This window comes from Triturus cristatus, chromosome 6, assembly GCF_964204655.1.
Source record: "Triturus cristatus chromosome 6, aTriCri1.1, whole genome shotgun sequence".
Classification (NCBI taxonomy): domain Eukaryota; kingdom Metazoa; phylum Chordata; class Amphibia; order Caudata; family Salamandridae; genus Triturus; species Triturus cristatus.
The window spans coordinates 22,807,759-22,824,776 of record NC_140589.1 but is presented as its reverse complement, the minus strand read 5'-3'; the positions used below and the strand labels follow the sequence as shown (position 1 = coordinate 22,824,776).

Below are 17,018 nucleotides of genomic sequence, written 5' to 3'. Positions count from 1 at the left end.
AGCAGCAAATGATGTCTTGGATGGATGCATCCAACGGGTTTATATGATTGTTAGTGCAGTAAATGGCAAATCTCTTCCATTTTGCAGCATAGCAGGCTCTGGTGGTAGGTCGTCTGGCCTCCTTCATAATATTCATGCAGTCTGGTGGCAGGTTGAGGTAACCGAACTCTAGGACTTCAGGAGCCAGATCGCCAGATTTAGTTGACCTGGATCTGGGTGTCTGATTTCTCCATGGTTCTGGGTTAATAAGGACGGGGAGAGGTGCAGTTTTTGGGGTGGAACTAGCGAGAGTTCCAGCAATGTTGGGAACCACGGCTGGCATGCCCATGTAGGAGCTACTAGGATCGGTTTGAGAGACTGTTGCCTGAGCTTGCGTACCACTAATGGAATGAGTGGGAGAGGCGGAAAAGCGTACGCAAATCTGCCTGACCAGTTCATCCATATTGCATTGCCCTTTGACTCCGGGTGGGGAAATCTGGCGGCGAAGGTTGGGCATTTTGCGTTTTCGTGTGAGGCGAACAGATCAATGTCTGGTTGGCCCCATTGTTGGAAAAAGAGCAGTAGGACTTGTGGATGTAATTCCCATTCGTGGATCTGTTGAGTTTGTCGACTTAACAGATCGGCAATTTGATTGTGAACCCCTGGAAGGTGTTCTGCATGTAGGTATATGTTCTGGGGAATGGCCCATCTCCAAATGTTCTGTGCGAGCTGGGACAGCTGGAGAGAATGTGTGCCTCCTTGTTTTTGTATGTAATACATGGCGGTCATGTTGTCCGTCCGGATGAGGACAGTTTTGTTCTGGAGATGTAGTTGGAACGATTTTAGTGCTAGGAACACTGCTTGCAGTTCCAGGTAATTGATATGGAGCACTTTCTGTTGAGTGGTCCATTTGCCCTGAGTGGTGTGTCCGAGGAGATGGGCTCCCCATCCTGTGAGTGATGCATCCATTGTCAGCACTATCTGTGGAAGAGGCTCTAGGAACGGCCACCCTTTGGACAGGGTTTTTATGTTCCACCATTTGAGAGAGCGATGTGTGCGGCTGTCCACCAACACCAGATCTGTAAGTTGTCCGTGAGCCTGGTTCCACTGACGTGCTAGACATTCTTGCAAGGGACGCATTTGAAGTCTTGCATAAGGCACAATGAAGATGCATGACGCCATCATGCCTATGAGTTGCAGAAACACTTTTGCTGGAAGAGAGTGTTGGGTTTTAAATTTTGCGATAAGAGCTTGTATATTGGCTATCCTGGCTGGGCTGGGATATGCTAGGGCTTTGGAGGTGTTTATGGTGGCTCCTAGATACTGATGTATGTGAGAGGGTTGGAGACGAGATTTGGGATAGTTTATTGTGAATCCCAAGTTGTGTAAGATGTGGATAGTTTGGTGAGTGTGTAGAACACATTTGTTGAATGACTTAGCTTTTATTAGCCAGTCGTCTAGATACGGGAAGACATGAATTTGTTGTCTTCTGAGATGCGCTGCTACTACTGCTAGACATTTGGTGAATAATCTGGGCGCGGTTGTTACTCCGAATGGATGCACTGTAAACTGGTAGTGTTGTCCGTCCACCACAAACCTTAGGTACTTCCTGTGAGCAGGATGTATGGGAATGTGGAAGTAGGCGTCCTTGAGATCTAGTGTGGTAAGGAAATCGTTTTGTTGTAGTAGTGGGAGCACTTGTTGAAGAGTGATCATATGGAAATGATCTGAGCTTATATACAGATTTAGGGGTCTGAGGTCAAGTATTGGTCTTAGAGTCCCGTCCTTTTTGGGGAGTAGGAAGTATAGTGAGTATACCCCTGTACCCTGATGTAGTAAGGGAACTGGCTCTATTGCGTGTTTTTGAAGCAATGAGAGAACCTCTTGTTTGAGGAGCGCAAGATGGTCTGGTGACATGGAACGATGTTGAGGTGGTATATGTGGGGGGGTAGTTGTGAGTTCCAGGCAGTAACCATACTGGATAATTTGTCTTAACCACTTGTCTGTTGTGATGGAGTTCCAGACAGGTAGGAACTGTTTGAGTCTTCCCGCGACTGGAGTGGAATGTTCTGGGGAGAGTGGAGGAAAGTCACTGTTTTGTGGCAGGGGAGGTGCGAGTGTTGGTATTGCCTCAACCTCGTCCCTTGTTGTTTCCTCTATATCCTCCTCTAAAATATCCTCTACTGGGGGATGTTTGTGTAGCGGGTTTGAACGTAGAGGAGGTGTCCGCTCCCATATTCTTGGAGGCTCCTCTGTAGAAGGAGCGTCGAAAGGAGCCGCGTGGTTGTGGAGACTGTAATGCTCCCATGGACTTAGCCGTCTCGGTGTCTTTTTTCCTTTTTTCAAGGGCAGTGTCTACTGCTGGCCCAAATAGCTGTTCTTGGTTGAATGGCTGACTAAGTATGGTAGTTTGTACCTCTGGCTTAAAGCCTGAAATGCGTAGCCAGGCATGTCGTCTAAGGAGCACGCTTGTGTTTATTGCTCTAGAGGCGGTGTCTGCGGCGTCAAGCGCACATTTAATTGACGCATTTGAAATACGTTTTCCCTCCTGGATAAGGTCATTTGCCTGGGTTTCATATTGGTCTGGCAGATGTTGTAACAGATCCTCCAACTGGTCGTAGTGAGCCCTGTCATAGCGTGCTAGTAGGGCTTGGGTGTTGGCAATACGCCAGTGATTAGCGGCTTGTGCTGCTACTCGTTTGCCAGAGGCTTCTAACAGTTTGGATTCTTTGTTGGGGGTGGTGCATCTCCTGTGGTTTGGGAGTTGGCGCGTTTCCTAGCGTTGGAAACAACCAAAGAATCCAAAGGGAGCTGTCCTTTGATGTAACAAGGATCTTCAGGGGCAGGCCTATATTTCTTTTCTATTCTTGGGTTAAGAACCCTGGCACGGACGGGGTCTTTAAATACCTCTGGGGCGTGTTTTATGACTCCTTTAATCATAGGTAAAATTTGTACAGACTTTTGAGATTGCTCAAAAGTATCTAATAGGAAGTCTTCCTCAGGTGCGTCGGAGTGCATGGTGACACCATGGTAAAGTGCTGCTCTATTTAACAATTGGCCAAACCTCAGGTGGTCATCTGGAGGTGATGGTTTGGAGGGATATGGTGGAGGGTCAGGCATGTCAGGTAGAGGGAATGCCCAATCATCCAGTGGTGCGATATCTGGATCCGTGAATGGATCATTAGGATCACCCCCTCCCCCTAGGTCATCATCATCATCCTGTGGAGGTGGTGTATGTGATGGAGAGGGTAAACGTAAGGGTGGTGTAGGCAGAGGGGGTGGGGTAGAAGGTAGTATGGGAGAGGAAGGAGGAATAGGCGATGTTGCAGAGTCCTTCTTGTTTAAAGGAACTGGGGCAGGTGGTGTGTCCAGTTTCCGTTTTTTACATACATGGCACCGCTGTGACATGTCCAGTCTTTAGATTAATATAGATCTTTTTCTGCCCTGGATCAATGGGATCTGGATGGAAAAGTTCTTGTTCCTCGGGAACAGTCTTTGGCGCCGATTTTTTCGGCTCCGATCGAGGTTTCGGTTGATCGGTGGAGTTTTTGGCTTTAGGAGGTATGTGAGAGTCCTTAGCCGGTGGTTTCGGTGCCGATGATAGTTTCGTAGCCGAAGTTGTATCTTTCAGCTTGGGAACTTTCGGTGCCGGTTTATCTATGGGCCTCGATGTTTCCGGTGCCAAAGGCATCGGAGCCGATTTCGGTGCCGAGAGGTCTTTTGTCTTCGGTGCCGAAGGTGCCGGTGGAACAATGACATGCGGCTTGCTCGAGCCCGAGCTACCGGAAGGCTTATGTTTCTTCGGAGCTGAGCCGGGAGCCGGGGCTTCTGAAGGATGTTTTCGGTCTCGACTGAAGCCAGCAGGCGAAGTCTTGGCCAATGCCTTTGGTTTTGGAGGGGTTGGGGCAGAGGCAGTAGTACTCACGCGTTGCCCAGGAGTAATGGGGTTGTCGGAGTCGTCTGCTTCGGAGATGATTTGTAGATCCTCGGAATCTTCTTCCGGGACATCGGGACCCTCATCAAAGATGTGTTCTGGTCCCGGAGCTGGTCTCTGTGCCATGATGTGGCGTAGAGCCCTTCGATCTCGAATGGTCTTTTTGGATCGAAATGCTGCGCAGGCTGGGCAGCTGGACTCGTTGTGTTCCGGTGATAGGCACAGGTTGCAGACTTTGTGGTGGTCACTGTGCGGAAATTTTGCTCCACACTGGGGGCATTTTTTGAAAAACGTCCTTTCCATGAGCCGTAGGCCTCACGGCGTGGATAGGCCCAGCGGCCCGCGTCGACGTCCGGAATCGAGCCGATGAAATCGATGTCGAATGAAGGTGCTTCGATGGTTTTGTGAAAGTTTTTCGCTTCGAAAAGCTTGGAATTGGGATTTCCAACCGGAGCGGAAAAGTTGCATCCGAACCCAATGGCGGAAAAAAACAATCTGAGGATGGAGTTGATGCCCATGCACACTGTAGTCCAAGGGAGGAGTCACCTATCTCGTGACCAAAGACTTCTTCCGAAGACAACAACAACCTGCAAGCATCCGAGCCCAACACCAGATGGCGATCTAATATCCTAAGTGTGTGATCTGCAGCTCATATGCCTCGAACAAAATAGATACTGGAAACACTAACTGCTCAGAGCCCTCTCAGTGTATGTCCAATCATGATGTTAGAAAATAAATGTTCAGCATGAGGCGGTGCACATACCCATTGCCCTCTAAGGGAGGAGTCACAGCTCACCTTGTGACTCAAAAGCCTTCATTGCAGAAAAACAACTTGCAAATATCAGAGGCCAATACTAGAGGGCAGGAGAATGGCAGAGCATGTGTATCTACATCCACACATGCTAAGAATAACACATTTGATAAAGTTAGTGCTGCTTAGCGACAGGCATTTATGTTCAGGACCCTGCACACCACTGGGTCGTTATTCCTACAATGCACAACTTGGGAAGGATGCATGAGGCAAAGGTAAAATGAAAGGCTAAGAGGACACATTTACTAGTGTCAGTAAAATAACAGACTTCTAAGAATAATATTACTTACCTGCAAGCATCGGTCATCAGCTTGGTCTTTTGTAGATGCACTTGCTGTGCACACTCCGTCATCTCATATTAGGGCAATCTGGTATATCACAGCATTTTCTTAAAGCACTGGAATACAGACTCCACATCAAAAAGTCAAAGTATGTGACATAGCATAACATTGAATAACTAGAATATCCAGGCTGTTCTTTAAGAAAACGAAGGGACTGTAGCCGTTGTCCATAGAGAAGTTTGCTTCCGACTGGCATGGGCCCTTCCAACTCTCCATGAAAGGAGATCGGATTCTCCTTTATTACAGCTTCTGGCAGGTGGGTTTTCACTTGTCTTCCTGGGCTTAGTCCAAGTCCCTAGGGAGAGTGGCAATTATCAAACCGTGACCACCATCTAATGGATTACTCTGTTGTGTCAAGTGCTATCAGAATGGGCAGCATAGGCAAGGACAAACGAAGGCTGGCAAAGGAAAATGGAGGCTGTTACAGTAGGTAGAGCGAGACAGAGTTGGGCTGGGACCCAAGCGCACCTAAGTGCCTGCAGACTAAGGTGGGGCAGAGGGAGAGTCCAGCAGAGGTACGGGATCAGAACAAAGGAGCAGACAGTCGTTGATTGCAGAGGAGCACACAACTGGTGCCCTAGCAACAACGCCACGAAGGTCACAGTATCTCCTTCAGAATCATTAGAATACATTGTTATTTTTAGTGAGCCTCTAGAACAGCTAACAGAAAATACATAGGGCCATATGTAGGAAGCCCAATACTGGTCGGTAACGGCCGATTTTCAGTAAAAATCCCGTTACCGACCGGTATTCAGGCTTTTGGTATGTAGGGGGCACATTTCAGGATTCGGTAATTTACCGAATCGGTAAAATTACCGAATCGGTAATTTTACCGATTCGGTAAATACCGAATCCTGAAATGAGATGTCGGGGGAGTGTGTGGGTGTTGTGTGGATTCGTTATTTACCACCAACTAAAAGTTGGTGGTAAATGACAAATGGCATTGAAAAAGCATTTTTTAGCACTTAGAAGTGTGCAATGTGGCAGACATACATGCCCTTAGGGCATGTATGTGTGCCACATGTGCACACATGCAGGAATCAGGGGTGCAACAGGGTGTCACTGTGACACCCTGCCACCCTTGATTGTGCTCCCCCCATTACCGAATCGGTATATACCGATTCGGTAATGGTAACTGGCTTCCCATTGATTCCTATGGGCCTCCTGGCCCATAGGAATCAATGGGAAGCCAGTTACCATTACCAAATCGGTAAATACCGATTCTAAAATACCGACCCATTCCGATTCGGTAAATATTACCGATGGATTACCGACATAGCATTCACCACTTCATAAATACCGAATCGGTAAAATTCGGTATTTATGAAGTGGTAAATGTTAGGCCACCTACATATGGCCCTTAGTTTCAATAAATGAGCCAACGCATGCCTTACAGCGATAAACGAAACATACATTGTATTATGGACACAATATGTAAAAATAAAAAAGAAATTAAAAAACAAAAGTATCGACATATGTTTCGATCCGCAAAATGACAAAAAGGATCTTCCTCAGGAAAGGGGTACCGGTAGCAGCCTACAATTAAAGACAATGATTCCTTCTATATTTGGTCTATGTATCCACAAGTCATTTTGACTATTGTGATTAGACATACACAGCGACAAAGACTGCTCACATACATACTTGATACAAGGTATTTTTGGTTGTTGTTTGTAAAAACTATCAAATATGGCAATAGTTCTTGTGAACCCATAAATGTTTCAAATAGAGAATATTACTTGTGAAAATCGTATTGTTCACCTTGCTAAGAGATATATACATGTTAAATATATAAGCGAACGGGGTGCAGATGATAGTTTCTACAATGAAACCATTGCATTAAAGAAAGGGAATAATCACCAATTAAAATGAGTCTATGTTAAATTAGTCTGAAAAACGGATTGTATTTTTCACCAAATAGGGTGATCATATTAAGCTCTCCTTGTAGGGTAACAAGAGGAATAATGGCCAGTCAGAATGAGCCGCTGTTCAATAAATGTAGAGTTCAGTTCGTATTACTCTCAAGTACATTATCAATTTAAATAGTGTAGTCAATTTAGATACTCGAAGTAGGGAAATATAATTCAAGCTGGGGTTATAAGGTGAAAAAGTATCCCACAATCTGGTAATGACTGTGCAACAACGTGTTGGCAAAAGCAGTGAAAATTTGACATTGGCTGGCGAAAGAATAAATTCCTGAATCAGCAAACATGTAACTTCCCGAGCTCTGTGGGAAATGAGAAAAACAACGTAGCGCCGCATGTTGGTAAAAAGAGGTGTGATCCCGCTATCGAGAGGTGAGACGGAGAAAATAACTCCCCACCAGCACGTCCGTTCACTACACACTGGAGTGGCTCAGCGCGTTGGTGCAGCCAGAAAAAATAGCTTTGGAAAGAGCACCAAATCGTCTCCAATCCTGGAGTTACTAAAAAAAAAGACTTACATTTTGAAAAATGGCTCATGTAAATATAGGCCATCTGTGAAAACAATTCCTGAAGTTCTGAAAGCATATTTAAGTAAAAAAATACAACACAAAACTTGGAAATCAAAAAAGAAAAAAAAAACTCAATTGGTGCTGCATACTTAAGAAGGAGATCTCGTGAACCAGTCTCAATGTGTGGTTCATGGAAATAACCATCTGTACTACCGTAAACGGATCACGACTAAATCCTGCAACAATGATGCAAAAAGTGTCACGCTGCACCCTAGTGAATGTATCTATACAATGGGAAATCAACAGAAACAACCAGTAACGAATAACATGCGCACACATGGCGTGGTTACCCAACCTTTGGGGGTCGCAAAAACAGTCTAGGGAGACCAATACAAGCAATATTTACAGTCAGCCATTAAGTACATGGAAAGGCAAATCTCACATGGCGGTTATTGATCAACTTAATCAACTGAACCCATTCGTCCATGCCATTCAGTCCATGCCATTCAGTCCATGTTTCATAGTCTTGACCAGTTCCATCCATTAACATTCTGACAATGCTAGTGTCGCAGCAAAATGATCCCCTCCTGGGTTAGGCGTCAGTACTTCAATGGTTTGCCAGCATGGTTCTTGACTGGAGTGTCAAAGGTTTTTGTAATGTTCCACCAAAGGTGCCACAATGGTTACACAAACGACTCACTGAATACCTCAACAATCACCAACTCCCCACGTCTACTTAGTCTGTTTTCAGACCAAACCAGAGCATGAAAATGGCCCTTATCACCACCACAGATGACATCCGCATGACTCTGTACGGAAGAGACACAGCAACCCTCATCTTTCTGGACCCCTGCAGTGTTTGACACAGTCTCCCACACCATTGACTTTAAACGCCACTTCATCAGAATGCAAGGACACCCACCCAGATGGAGTTGATCCTCCTTGACTGAACAGACTCAGTCAATTAGCCTGGTACCAAACACCTCAGACATCCTAGACATCATCTGCGGAGTTCCGCAAGGATTCTCCCTGAGCCTGACCCTCTTCAAAGAAAGCATGATCCCACTAGCGAGAATCATCCGCTCTCACAATATCAACATCCTCTCAGGCACCGATGACACACAACTTATTTCCTTCCTCACGGACAAGACACCCAGTACCCAGATCAAGGTCAATGGCTGCATGACGGAAATCATCCACTGGATGAAGATCAACTGTCTGAAGTTGAATACCAACAAGACCAAAATTGTGATCTTCGTGAAGAGTACTTTACCGTGGGACTCCACCAGGTGGCCAATCATGCCAAGATTGACAAACGTCAAGAACCTCTGGATCGTCAAACAGCAAACTCGACATGACCGCCCGAGTCAACGTCGTCACAGCCTCATGCTTCCATACCCTGAAGATGCCGAGGAAGATTTGTAAATGTCTTCCATTCAGTACTCAGAAAACTGTCAAGCAAGTACGATAGACTACAGGAACACCTTCTATGCTGGGATCAACAACAAAAAACACACAGAAGGCTGCAGACCATACAGAAATGGTCGGTCAGAATCACTCTCAACCTGCCACATGACATTCACATAACACCACACTTAAAGAGGCTCCACTTGCTCCCTATACACAAATGAATATAATTCAAACTCACCCACACTTTCAAGGCCCTACATAACACTGGCCCAGCACACCTCGACAATCACTTCTGCTTTCACAAACCTTTCAGACACATACGCTCGTCCAGACTTCTACTTCCACACATCCCATGCTTAAGGAAAACCAGACCCGGAGGTTGAGCCTTCTCCTACATCAGCACTAAAGCACAGAATGACCTGCCACTACACAAGATCCTCCTCTTCACTTCTTGGATTTCAAAAGAAGATGAAGACCTGGCTTTTCAAGTCGCCCCATGAGGCCACAGGTTTGGCTAAACTCACACCCACTCACCACCAGAATACTCTCCTGGGTGATTATAGAGCGCTCTACAAATCTGCATAGCATAACCTACTTCTGTGTTGCAGTATTCTGTTCTTGACTTTGCTTAGTCTGACCTACACAAATCATGCGACCGGGACACCAAACGCACAAAACTCCAGTGGTGAAGGCTCGGAAAATGGATACTGCAGGGCACTCAAATGGCACCTGTTGCGGGAGAGGGCCAAAGCCTCCCCATGCAGGCCACGGTAACAGGAATGGGGTGACATGGAGGAGACAGTAAGAGGGGCACAAAGGTCATCAAATATACCCTGAGACACACAAGTGAATGCACAGCCATGGCACAAGGCCAGGCCAGACTCAATCACAGCACCCAGCCTACCAACAAGAAGGGAATGGAACCTGGCTCCAGTCGACAGAATAAGGTATGCATTAAACTGCTATGAACGGACCATGAGAGACTCTTCCTAATATGTGCTATCTGGATAGTCAGCAGAAAATTCCCAAATGAGGAAAACAACCTGTACAGGGAGACCTAATCAGAGCAACAGGGTTGACTACAAGAAGACTTACCAGAGAGAAGTTCTTAGTTAGAGCAACAGTGAAATATGGCCTGTCGTGCGACTGGATGGAGAGATTTTGAAGATGTGGGCACCGTTAATACCCTGCATTTTAAAGCAGAGCGATCGATCCTATACCAAAGGGCTACCATAAATATTCGCAAAGAGAAACTGACAAATGCTTCTTGCCACGAATGTCTAGTATATAACCCCGTCTCCTAATCAGGGGAGACAGACGACATGGCAACAAAGTCAACATAAGCTCTCACTATAGAAGACCTCACGGCATGCCCAGCAGTGTTGAAAACAGATCTCCAAAGGCACAGACAGCCTAGCAAAGTTGTGGCGATGAAAGCAGGTCTGCAAACACTCGATCAATGGTGTGGGGCCTTAGTGGCATTCCCCTCCACAAAACCGGAGGGACGAACCAGCCAGAAGAAAATGAGACTCTGCTATGCCTGGAAAGCTGTACATATTGTAGGCCGACTGACCAGCCCTGCATCCGTGGCAAGTACTTATCTCACAAGACTGCTTTGCAGCATCGTCCACTTCCATGGTTCCCCTGGAGCTGCAGAGGATGGACAAACGAAGCCCCACCCCCAGGTAGGCATGGGAATGGGACAGGGCAGGCTCATGCTTCTTGACTTCTGAAGACAACGAAGCAGGTTCTCGACCAGGCTGTTGACCGGGCTTCTGCTGGGCAGCTGCTCTGGGTAAACTTGTGGCTCCTGGGAAGTCCCAGTCCATCAAGCTGTCCTGTGCCAGTCCTTCCAGTCGGGTGCGCTTTGGACAGACTTTTGCAGAAGTCAATTTAACTCTTCTGGAAGCAGATAAGGATTCCTTCTCTTCAGAGGTCACAGCAGCAAGAGACACCACAGGATATCCCAGACTCTGGGACAGTCTGGAAAGAGGATGCAATCTGGCTGAGATTCTACTTTTAGTCCTACAGTTTTCCCACCTACTCTGGCATACATATTTCAGTGTTGAGTCGACCTTGAACCAAGTATTGGCAGCAGAAATGTCCAATACAGATACTCAGTGGTGGCTCAGGCGGGTTTCCAGAACCAACCAGAGGGTCTACTGGACTAATGAGTTCACCAGTCTATTAAAAAAACGCACATTCCCAACCATACAGCAGACATCTTTCCTACATATCCAAGGCATGATGTACCCCCCCAACTCCCCCATTGTTGTGAACTAATGGACCATTTAAAGGGAGAGCCAGAAGGCAAGCTCCCTGCAGGGGTATATGCTTCCTTGATTATAAGCACACTAGTGCCACCACTAGTTGTCAAACGGTGTGGTTACTGCTCTCAGACTAGGATATCAGAGATCAGTTCTGATGCGCAACAAAGATATCAAACGCAGACAGCAGCTCAAGTGGGCTAGGATGATTGTGGAGCTTACCAGGGGTAAACACACTGGCCAAAAACGTGCAAGGACAGGTGGCGAAAGCTCCACAAAGTCATGCAGGGGACTTAGTTCCAACACCGGCCAGAGATGGGGTTAAAAAAGGCCTGTGATCCTGAACTGCAATCAGCTTCAGAAAGCTGCATCGTTTTCTGATATCAGGGGGCGGCAGCAAGTCTCGACTATTAGGGAGGGGACTTTGAGTATACCTCTAGCTCTTCTCTCAAACAACTATACGTAAAACGTGGAGATCATCAAGCAGACTTGCAGATTGTCAAGCTCACTGGAAGAAAATAAGAGAGCCTTGAAACAATTAACAGGGCAGGGAGGCACGGCTGTTCCTCTCTATGAGTAGGGCATCTGTCCCAAACGCTGAACACAAGACTGTCTCCATTGACACAGAAACGTCAGCATAGCATAATCTGCATCTCTTTAGCACAGACTATGGGCACAATCTTTTAGCTCAGGCTCACCTGGATGCAGCCGGCCAGGATGCTGGTGGTCATTTTCTTGTAGAGGCTGGCATACTTCTCGCAGTCTGTCACAAGATCTTTGAGCTCTGTCACCAGCAACAGATTGGAGCTGTGCTTATCCAGGGCTACAGACAGAGCTTCTTTAGTGCCAAGTCGGCACATCACTACAGCACAGTCTTTGTTCGTGGTCGCCAGCCGGTGCAGTAAGCGGATGAATTCCTGAACAACCTAAAGCGACAAAGAGAAAGTGACATTAGAAGATGAGACAGACAAAAAAGGGAGAAAAAGCAAGTGCAGCTAAAAGGCTTGTGCTTGTTCATTAGTATATGATTATTAACAGCGTACATGGATTACCCTAGTGAGGTGTCTCTTCTCGACTCCATTTTACATGCCTCATCAGGCACAACAATACTCCCACCAACGATATGTAGAATAGGATACGCTGCCTCGCAATACAAGTGTGCATGATCACTCGCTCAAAGGGGGAAATGTAAGTATTCCCATTATCTGATCGGATACTAGGCCCAATTTATAAATAACAATTTTGGCCTGTTGCATATTACGTCATTGGAGCTTCCCTGTATGCTAGACTTCATTTGTCTCTTCAGCCCACCGATCAGTCTATCCTCCTCGCCATCTTGGAGAGAGACAGACTCTGATACAGAAGCCAAGCAAACTCTACTCCCCATTCCAATGGTATTTTCCTAAGAGACTTTAATCTTCACTGGGAGGATCTTATTGACAATCAGATCAATATGCTCAAAGCCTTCCTTTAAGATCAATCGCTTGTTCAAGAATGCCATCTACCAACGCATTCGAAACGCTCTACCTTAGACTGGATCATCTCTAAAGAAAAAGCTGTCGATTAAATAGAGATCATCCCTTACAACTGGTCTGATCATGACCTTCCCAATACCCCACATAAAAACGAAAACCTCCTCACAATCAATAAAACCCAGAAAATGGGTTTGTGACATCAGAGGGCTTAACATGGAAAATCTCGCAGCACGCTGAGAGAAAGAACTGCAACCTCCTAATACCCTGGTAGACGATAGTGACCTCAAGGAATATTACAACAATATGATGACAAACATAATTGAGGACATAGCCCCTTTAAAACACAAAAGGGGCCCAGACAAAGATAAAAACCCCTGGTTTAACGGATCCCTCAACGAAGAAAGACGATCACTCAGACTCACAGAGCGGAAATGGAGACACCCTTCCTCGCCCCATTTAATCCAACTAAGACAGGCCCGAAATGCCTACATACAAGCATTCTTAATTCAAAAAAATACTTCTTTAGAAAAGAACTGGATAATGCAAAAAACAGACAAAGGAAACTTTTCAAACTGCTACAAGATCAATCCAACAAAACGGCAAAATCTGCACCAATAGCTACAAAATCGAACATAAGCAGCGAAGAATTCTCCTTCTTTACAGCCAAAGCCAAATCCATGGAGGTGGAGCTCAAAAAGGCTGCGGAGATATCCCTTTGATCAAAAAGAGCAGCCCAGCTAAGCCTCAATATCAACCAACTCTGGAAATGCCTAAAAATAATGCTTTATGGTCAGAATTCAAGCCTTATGTTGACATAGATATTGCAAAGATTATTTCTACTGTAAAACCAAACAATCACTTCAACGATCTTCTACCTGCAAAATGGTGGTCTACAATAAACCATCTGCTCATTCCCTCATGGACAAAGATTATTAATGCTTCGCTATCGCAAGGCTCACTACCAGACTACCTAAAATCTGGGCAAGTCATTACACTATTAAAAAAAATGACAGAGAACCCCTCAGACCTTAACAACTTCAGACCAGTAACAAACATTCCCATGCTAGCCAAAGTCTTCGAAAAATGAGTACAACAACAACTGAGCCAACACATCTCTGAATTCAAACTGCTGAATGACTACCAATCAGGGTTTAGACCAAACCACAGTACTGAAACAGCAATTCTGCATATCGTGGACAACGCTCTACTTGCCCTTGACCGCAACGAAACAGGTCACCTAATCCTGCTCGACCTCTCATCGGATTTCAACACTGTAAACCATGCCAAAATACTAGAACGCCTGAAAGAAAGGATGGGCTTAGAAGGTACAGTCCTAAAGTGGTTTCGGTCGTTCTTAGAGAACAGATCGCAAAAAGTCCTAGTGAACCTGCATCATCCAGAAATCTTATTGAGGTACCACTGGGCTCAACACTATCCCCTGCTCTATTCAATCTTTATGTAGAGCCACTCACAGAAATCTTACAAGCAAACATCTCCTTCCACATGTATGCAGATGATACACAGCTTTACATCAAGATCACATCAATAGAAGAGATAGGTATTATGAACCAGGCATTACAGAGAACCGTCCATTGGCTAACCAGTAATCACCTCAAGCTTAACCCGCATAAAACTGAATTCCTTCTGATTCCCCCCCAGAAAAGCGCTACAAATACCTTGGAATAGACCAAGCTGATCACGTCGCTAAACTGTACTCCGAGGCTTGTGGATTCAACCAAATCCCTTGGAATTATGCTAGGCAAAAACCTGAACATGCTAACACACATTAACACGCATGCAAAAAACACACGTTTCCATTTAAGCTACCTCAGAAAACTGAAACCTTTCATAAATAACTCAGACCTTAAACAGCAGTCCAGGCATTAGTTATATAGAGTACAGTTGCACAACTCTAGCCGGTCTACCCAAGATTTCAACAGCACCACCAAAAGCTTGTCTTAATGTGGCCACAAGACTTAATACTGGCTCCAGAAAATTCGACCACATCACCCCTCATCTGAAAGCGCTCAACTGGCTGCCTTACGAAGCAAGAATACAACTAAAGATGACATGCATCACACACAAAGCGATACACTACAAAACACCAATGTACCTAGCCCAGAAAATCCCACTATCAGGAGGATGCAGAGTTTCCCGGAGTGCTGGAGATCTATTACTGAAACCGGCCCTCTTCCGAAAGAAAAGAACTTATGACCGAGCCTTCTCTGGTGCAGCGCCTAGAGTTTGGAACGCTCTCCCCCCGAAGAATATTGTCCATTTCTGCTTTCAAAAATGAAGCCAAATCCTTTTCTATACTTCCATAATTTCAGCAGACTAGACTTTATCAGATGACCTTGTTCACACACATACCACACCCCTAACTATCGTTTTGGACTTGTATATGTGAATGTGAAAGCACAAATGTTTCTCTGACAAATCAATGTATAACTACCTAGGAACCAGTAGCATAATTGTTTCTAGCGACTTGCCGTACGCTGATTACTTTTACTAAACTTGCACGTCGAAAGTGTTGTTCTAAGTTTAAATCTATGTAAATGTAAAGCGCTACTGTGAGAAAGTGGCTCTGTATATACTGTTCCCAAATTGGTACAGTGTGTACAGAGTCCACAGCCCCCAGAGGTTTGGCAGAGGTTAAAGTTAGATATAACCTTACTCTCTAAAGTGGTAGCTTGGTCGAGCAGTAAGGCAGTATCAGAGGACAGTGTAAAGCATTTGTTGTACACACTCAGTCAGCAAATGGTCTCACACACTCAATAACTGAACTCTAGGCCAATGGTTTATATAAAGAATATGGTTGTTTTATTTTAGAACCAACAATAGGTATCAAAATATACTTTGTCAGAATGAGATGCTTTAGTTAAATACTTTGCAATAGGCAATTGACTTTTGCAGATAATAGTTACAGTTTTGTTGCAAAAGGCAACACAATTTCAAACACAATAATACATTGAGCTCAATGGGAATTTTAAGTTATGTGCAATTGATTACTTTCAGGATTACTTTTCTAACTCCAGGACTGGATCCTAGATTCAGTCCTGGGACAGTTCTTGGAAACAAGTGAGTAAATTCGTTTTAGTTACTGTTGTGATTTTTCAGCAATATTTTGCTATTTTAAAAGTTGACACAGAAATATTTCGAATCAAATTACCAATGTTACCCTATGGGAGGAAATTCACTTAGCAGGTAAGTGGGGTTATGGTTACTTTTTCCACGTCAGTGTTGAATCCTAGATCCAGCACTAGTGTACCACCTGTAAGCAGTTGAGAAACTGCGTTTAAGTTACACAGGCGATTTTTAAGTAATATTTATAAGTTTGCAAAATCTACACTTAGAAGAAATTTCACAGAAAAACAGTCAATGGTTCCCTATGGGAGAAAATTCAAGTTACGGGTAAAGTATGTTCTCGTTTCTTTTGTAATCCAGTGCTGGGCTCCTAGGCTCAGTACTGGGGCATCTATCTAAAACAGGTAAGTAACTGCGTTTTCACAGTTGGTACGATTTTTAAAGAATATTTGTAGTTTGCAAAAATTGACACTTAGAAGAAATTTCACAGAAAAACAGTCAATGGTTTCCTATGGGAGAAAATTGAGTTAGTGGTAAGTACGGTTGGGAGTACTTTTCAGGGTCAGGGCTGGGCACCAAGATTCAGCACTGGGATCTCTCCTAATATCAGGTGAGTATTTCAGTTTTCGTTACTCAGTTGATTTTAGGTGAATATTTTAAAGAAACCAGCCAATGTTACCCTATGGAAGAAAAGTGAGTTATCGGCTTTTAGGTAATTACTCGATGGCAGAGTTAAGGTTCTGGGCACAGACTCAGGGGTCTCCCAGGGTTAGGTAAGTATAGTTGTTACACCCTCAGCGGCACAGGGGCAGCCGGGTGCAGAGTGAGTTAGGCCCAATGTTATCCTATGGGAGGCAGAGGGGCCTTGGTTGGTGGCTGCTGACTAGTAGGCCACGCGGCTGTGGGAGCTGGGCTCCTGGTCACTTGCTCAGGGCAAATGGGGAAGTAGGTAGGAATAGAAGTGCACTGCCAGGGGCAGTCGGGCGGCTGGGTGCAGGGTGCTTTTGAGCCTTCGGGCGGTCAATGGATTGCAATGGAGAAGCTCAAGAACGAACAAAGGCTGCAAGCTCGAGAACGAAGATTCTTCAGGTGCCACCACCACTTCGAGAGGTAAGTTGGGTAGCTGGAGGATAGGTAGGTACCCAGGAGTTGGGCACAGAGGGCCGCAGGGCACCGGGTGCAGGAGTGCCTTTTTACGTCGGGAAATCTTACCCTCTGTTGATCGCGGTTGGGGGAACCTGGTTCTGAGGCTGCAGGCGTCGTCAGGAGTGTCGAGGTGGGTC

The 17,018-nt window shown here is 45.4% G+C and overlaps 1 protein-coding gene across 1 annotated transcript in view; it reads right to left on the bottom strand.

Annotated features, from left to right (window-relative positions):
* The window catches only part of CUL9 (cullin 9), a 751,325-nt gene that overhangs the window by 438,540 nt on the left and 295,767 nt on the right, over positions 1–17,018 (bottom strand). Inside the window, exon 15 of the mRNA XM_085610160.1 lies at positions 11,875–12,102. Coding sequence (XP_085466286.1) covers positions 11,875–12,102 — 228 coding nt within the window. The remainder of the gene's footprint in view (positions 1–11,874; positions 12,103–17,018) is intronic.